Below are 6,000 nucleotides of genomic sequence, written 5' to 3' on the forward strand. Positions count from 1 at the left end.
TTCTCCATTTCAAGAGCAGTTTCTGTTGCTCCAATATATATTTAAGGGCCTCCCTGGAACAGACAGGACACAGTGGCACGTGGCCTTGTGTGTGCATGTGTGTGTGTGTTTACATATGAATACTGTGAAAATGATTTAAAGGCCCCACCGCCCAGGCCAGGAAGATAACAGCGCACTGCCGCTTGCTTTCTTCTCTGTCAGAAGTGTTCCTGCAGGTGCTTAGAGCAGTGCCTGGGCTGTAGTGCTTAATGAATGTTTGTAGAATAGATGAATATATGCACGATTGTATCTGTTCCATTCTGTTGCCAGCACTAAGACTCGGACTTTGCGTTCTGAAGTAGCCATCCCTGTACTTGGATTTTATTACTGCAAACATTGTGTGAGCGTCTGTCCTTTTCATCCCAACAGGCGACGTTCGAGCGGGCACAGCGTGGGCCTGGGAGTTAGTGCTGACCTGGCGGTGAGGTCCCCCGCCGCCCGGGCAGCAGCCCTTGGTGAGGGCGTGTGTGGCACAGGCAGGATTCTGGCCTGACCTCGGCGCCCACTTCCTTTCCTGCAGGCTCCACAAGTTCCTCCTTGTGTGAACACTGGGTGAGCCGTCTCCCGGGGAGCAAGCAGGCCAGCGTGACCTCTGCAGCTTCCTCCAGACGCACCTCCCTAGCCTCGCTGTCTGAGTCTGTGGAGATGACTGGGGAAAGGAGTGAAGATGATGGTGGGTCTGGGTTTCGCTGACAGATTTCCAAAATGGCAACTCACGGACACAGCACGGGCTCCCTCATGTCGAGGAGCATTTTATATAACAGGGTCATTTGCTCTTCCTCTGTGACCTAGCACTTTTTCCTTCCACTCTGTTGTTTTCCACTTTTAAGGTCTAATGTGGAGGCTGGGGCTTTAACTCTGTACAGTAATGTATGTTTTTTTTCAAAGCGCTGTTTGAAATCTTCAGAGCAGCTGTGAGGGGACTCAGCGAGGTTGTGGTTTGCCGAGGGCCGCCTGGTGTGTGGGGCCTGGCGTGGAGGCTCCTGACTCGCTCAGCTTCTCGCCTTCCCACTGCGCTCTCTCCCCTGGAGGGATCTGTGGTGTGCCCTTGTGGGTGCAGAGCATCTAGAACAAAAGCTCTTGCCTTTGCATAAAGGTAGTTTTTAGGAATTTTGAAGATAGTCACAGTATAAAAGCTTTGAAAATCTGATAAAAATTGAGCTCCAGTGTTTTGCCTTCAGCTGCCGCTTGAGTAGTGGCGGAACAGCCCTCGGTTCTCACGGGGACCCCAGGTGGTGTGGGGAGGGCCGGGCAGCCGGAGCCCTGAGAGCTGGGAGGAGCAGGGGAGAGTGAGCTCAGCTTCTATAACGAGGACAGTGACTCATCCCCCAGCAGGCCTCATTCTGTGGTCAGCAGTTCCATCACGTCCAGTAGCCGCTCCTCGTGGCGCTCAGGAGGCTGGAAGAGGAAGGGCAGACGAGAGCTCTGTCGCAGCTCCAGCTCTACCCCTGCTTCTGGCTGTTGCTTCTTTTTTTGTAGAAAAAGAGTCTTGGGCTGTAACTGTGAAGCTCCTGTCTGTAGCTCCTGACATTTTATGAAAAACTGACCAGTGAACCTTGGCTTGTTTATTATTTAGAGGTTATTTTCAGCACAGCCTTTAAACCTAGAATTCACTGTTGTTTTAACGGTAAGCCTAGATATGCTTTGGCCCCAGTCTGTTTTTAAACGGTGTAGTTGGCGAAATCGATATCAGCACCATCACCATGCAGTGGTGCTGGGTGGTGCCCACAGAACAGGGCCTATCTCTTAGGATCTCATCCAGACAGAGTTTTATTAATACCACAGCTACAGCATCAAGTGTGTGGAGAATTTAATTTAGAATATTTTCTGTGGAAGTTTTAAGTCACTTAAAATAGGAGTATAGTGCTCTAATTATGAATATTTTCCTTGGAGGCTTTCCACTGATTGCTTTCATAGTCAACGATTACAGGCCCGCCTACCTGTGGCATTGAGTTGGGGGGAAGGAGTTGCGGTTCTGGTGTTAGCTCTGCCTCTGTCTGTGTGATCTTGGGCAAGGACTGCACTGCTGTGGGCCCCAGTGTTCTTAATAGGGTGAAGAAGCTGTAAATGAAGTAGCTCACATTTATTGAGCAGCTGTGCAGTGCCAGGTGCCTTGCTGGGCACAGGACTTTTAAGATTTTATTTAATTCTCATAGTAGCTCTGTGAGTTACAGCAAGGGTCAGCAGAGTATAGCCCACAGGCCAAATATGGCCCCTGCCTTTATTTGTGTAAAAAAAAAAAGTTTTATTGGAACACAGCCACGCCCATTTGTTTGTTGCCTGTGGCTGCTTTCGCACTAGGGTGGCAGAGTTGAGCAGCTGGCCCACAAAGCCTAAAATATTTCCTGTCTGGGCCTTTAGAGGAAAAGTCTGCTGACCTCTGATGTCGAGCAAGAAGGTGGTTTGCTGATCCTCAAGTTAGAATGCCCATATTTCATAGGGAAAGGATCTGGGCTCCGAAGAGTTAAAATCACATGACTACTCCTTGACCCCAGACCCCCTGATTTCCTACCGTCTTAGCTGGATGTCCTAGTAAGGACATTTGGTAGGTTTAGCTTAACGCCACTCTCTTTGCTGCATTCAGGAGGTTTCTCAACTCGACCGTTCGTGAGAAGCGTCCAGCGCCAGAGCTTGTCATCCAGATCTTCTGTCACCAGCCCCTTGGCGGTCAATGAAAATTGCATCAGACCTTCCTGGTCCCTGTCTGCTAAGCTGCAGATGCGTTCCAGTTCCCCTTCCCGCTTCTCAGGGGACTCTCCGATTCACACCTCCGCCTCCACCTTGGAGAAGATCGGGGAAGCAGTGGACGACAAGGTTTCCATCTCTTGCTTTGGTAGCTTGAGGAACCTGTCCAGCAGTTATCAGGACTCAAGCGATAGTCACAGTCGACGGGAGCACAAGGCTGTGGGTCGGGCCCCTCTGGCTGTCATGGAAGGTGTGTTCAAAGACGAGTCAGACACCCGCAAGTTGAACTCCAGTGTTGTAGACACACAGAGCAAAAGCTCAGTACAAGGGGATCCATTGCCCCCCATATCAGGTCCATTTGATAACAATAACCAGATTGCTTATGTGGATCAGAGCGATTCTGTAGACAGCTCTCCAGTCAAAGAGATGAAACCTCCAAGCCACCCAGACTCCCTCGCAAAGAAATCGGAGAGCACAGCCAGGAGATCCCCCGGCTCCAGAGGCGCTCCTGAGCCAAACAGAAGCTTGCGGAAGGGGAGACCAGTCTTGGCCAGCCAGGAATCATCTCTTTCCAGTACATCCCCTTCTTCTCCTGTTCCTGTAAAAGTTTCTGTAAAGCCCTCCCGCTCCCGAAGCAAAGCCGATTCTTCTTCCAGGGCCAGTGGACGGCATTCCTCCCCTGCCCGCCCAAAGGAGTCCTCCCCCAAATCCCAGGACTCCGTGTCATCTCCTTCGCTCCAGAAGCAGAAGTCAGCTTCTTCCCTCACTGACAGTGCTTCCTCCTCATCCGCCAAAAAAGCCTCAGGCCCTGCCCCGAGGGGCCCCTTCCCTCCTGGGAAGAGCAGGACTTCAGACAGGAGCTTAAGCAGAGAGGGCTCCAGACAAAGCCTGGTTTCCGACAGAGCCAGCGTCACCTCCAGCCCCAAACCCAGTTCTCCTCGCGTGAGCCAGGCCAGAGCCGGGGACGGCAGGGGGGACGGAAAGCACGTCCGCAGCTCCTCCATGGCCAGCCTGCGCTCCCCCAGCATGAACATGAAGGCCGGTCTGAAGAGGGACAGCAAGTCGGAGGACAAGGGGCTGTCCTTCTTCAAGTCAGCCTTGAGACAGAAGGAAACCCGGCGGTCGACGGATCTTGGCAAGACAACCTTGTTGTCCAAGAAGGTGGGCGGGAGCTCAGTCAAGTCCGTCTCTAAGAGTGCAGTGGATGACAAGGCAGAGAAAGGCTCCCAGGCGCTAGGCTCCCAGCAGCCAAATGTGAATGCAGTTGGAAAAGAGCAGCTTGCCTCCAAGGACCCTGCTTCTGCTAAACATTCCCTGCTGTCCGCTCGCAAATCCAAGTCTTCCCAGCTAGATTCTGGAGTGCCCTCGTCTCCTGGTTGCAGGCAGTCTGCTGAGAAATCCTCAAAAAAGTTACCTTCTAGCATGCAAACCAATGCACGGCCTTCTCAAAAACCTCAGTGATATTTCTGCAATCCAAGTGTTTTATCTGTAAAGATGTTAATTTATTTAGAACCCCTTCCCTCCCACCAAAGCCCTCTATGCTTTTGTTTTGTATTTTTTGGGTCACGTGCCTGACGTACGTGTGTGTGTGTGTGTGTGTGTGTGTGTGTGTGTGTGTGTGTGTGTGTAGAATTCAATTGCAAATTGTTAAAAGCATCGCCTTATTCTGCCATTGAACCAAATAACAGCCATAGGCAAAGCATTGATACCAAGTTAACTGGAATAATTGCAGACAATACCCTGGACGGTCCCTTTAGCAATTGTACATATTTCTTTCTAGAGAACTCTAATGACTTTCGTTGGACACTAGGGATTTGAAACCTGTGAACCAGTTAAGCTGTCATTAGTGTGCTCTGTAGAAGGATGAATTATTTGACTGGGGTTTCATCTGAGCGGAGTTTGTCCTCACTGCGTGCGGATTGGCGTGTGGCACCAGAAGCTCTAAAAACTGTGACACTAACAGTGAAACAAACCGAGGGAAGACTGTTGCTTTCTGCACTTTGGCCCCATCTACCAGTCTTTGTAAAGGGCAATATTTTAACACTAATGTTTCTCAGGTATATACTCAGCTAGTCTAGGATGGGTGCGCACATCAGTGAAAGGATCGAAGAAGAAGGTGGCCTGTGGGTGGCTGTCATTTCTCCTACTGCCACAGATAGAAGTTTTTAGAGGTAGAAATGAAGTCCTTCACCACCTTCGTATCTGCAAAGATGTCTGTACCATAAGCTGTCTTGACCCTTGGGATATGTCCTAAGAGGTGGCAAACTGGATAGCTGGAGAGCCAGTCGCTAGTAGCTAAATTTTTTTTTTCCTTGTCAATTTGCGAGCTAAGGTCATTGGGATTTTGAAGTGTAGTAGAGCAGTTAATACCTTTGAAAGAGTCCTGGAGAAAAAAAATGGATTCTAAACTGGATGCATAAATCTGCCATTTTCCTTCTCTGTTGTTGCTTTTTTCCACGTTAGAAGTTGAAAGCTCCATGCTGCACCATGTGTGCATGCCTTTGTTTCCTCATCTTGTAATTTGGAGAGGAAAGAAGTTGCCTAATGCCAGCAGTTAGTGACGGTATGTTAGAACGATGTGTGACAAAGTGTTATATGCACACTTCTGGTCCTGCCTGTCAGTCTTAGTTGTGACTGTTTTTCAGGAACTCATTTATTTCTTCTTTGTGCTGAAGATTTAATCTCTTACCCAGAAACTCACAAGCAGGATGGAGCATGTTCCATCTGGCATTGTCAGTGCAAGTTGCATTTCTTGTTTAGAAAAAAAAGGGAACCTCACAGAAATCCAAAGATAAGCAAAATTATATATATATATATATATATATATATATATATATATATAATTTCAGGCTTTTAGGAGGTATTCTGGAATTTTGTGCTTTTTTTTTCTTTTTCACTTCTTTTAAATGTCAAGAGAGTCATAGTTCCAATTCTCTTTGAATAGCATTTGTCACTTTGCCATGAAATATAGCATGCTAAGTTTATATGCTTTTACATATTAACTTTTTTTTTAAGTCATGGACTCTTCAGGTTCTTCCTGAACCCTGTGCACAGATCCATTTATGATCTCCCTTTTCAGTATTGCTCTGTGTGAAGTGACTATAACACATATTACATGCATAGCTATGAATTCTGCACTGCCCTGTTTTTTTTTTTTTTCTTTCGTTTCTGTGAATACCTCTTGGGAAATGTTTCCAGTAAGTTACTTAACTTTATTTTGCTGCTAATTTGAGCATTAGCAGGTAACTTGCAGGTCTGGAGGCCATTTATGTTGAG

General features: G+C 48.1%; 1 protein-coding gene across 2 annotated transcripts in view; it reads left to right on the top strand.

The window, feature by feature from the left end:
- Positions 1-4,185, top strand: part of USP31 (ubiquitin specific peptidase 31) — a 69,126-nt gene extending 64,941 nt beyond the window's left edge. For both annotated transcript variants that reach the window (XM_065891922.1, XM_065891924.1), the window contains 2 exons: positions 560-712; positions 2,624-4,185. In XM_065891922.1, coding sequence (XP_065747994.1) covers positions 560-712; positions 2,624-4,185 — 1,715 coding nt within the window. The remainder of the gene's footprint in view (positions 1-559; positions 713-2,623) is intronic.
- The last annotated feature ends 1,815 nt before the right edge of the window (positions 4,186-6,000 follow it).

This window comes from Phocoena phocoena, chromosome 15, assembly GCF_963924675.1.
Source record: "Phocoena phocoena chromosome 15, mPhoPho1.1, whole genome shotgun sequence".
NCBI lineage: Eukaryota > Metazoa > Chordata > Mammalia > Artiodactyla > Phocoenidae > Phocoena > Phocoena phocoena.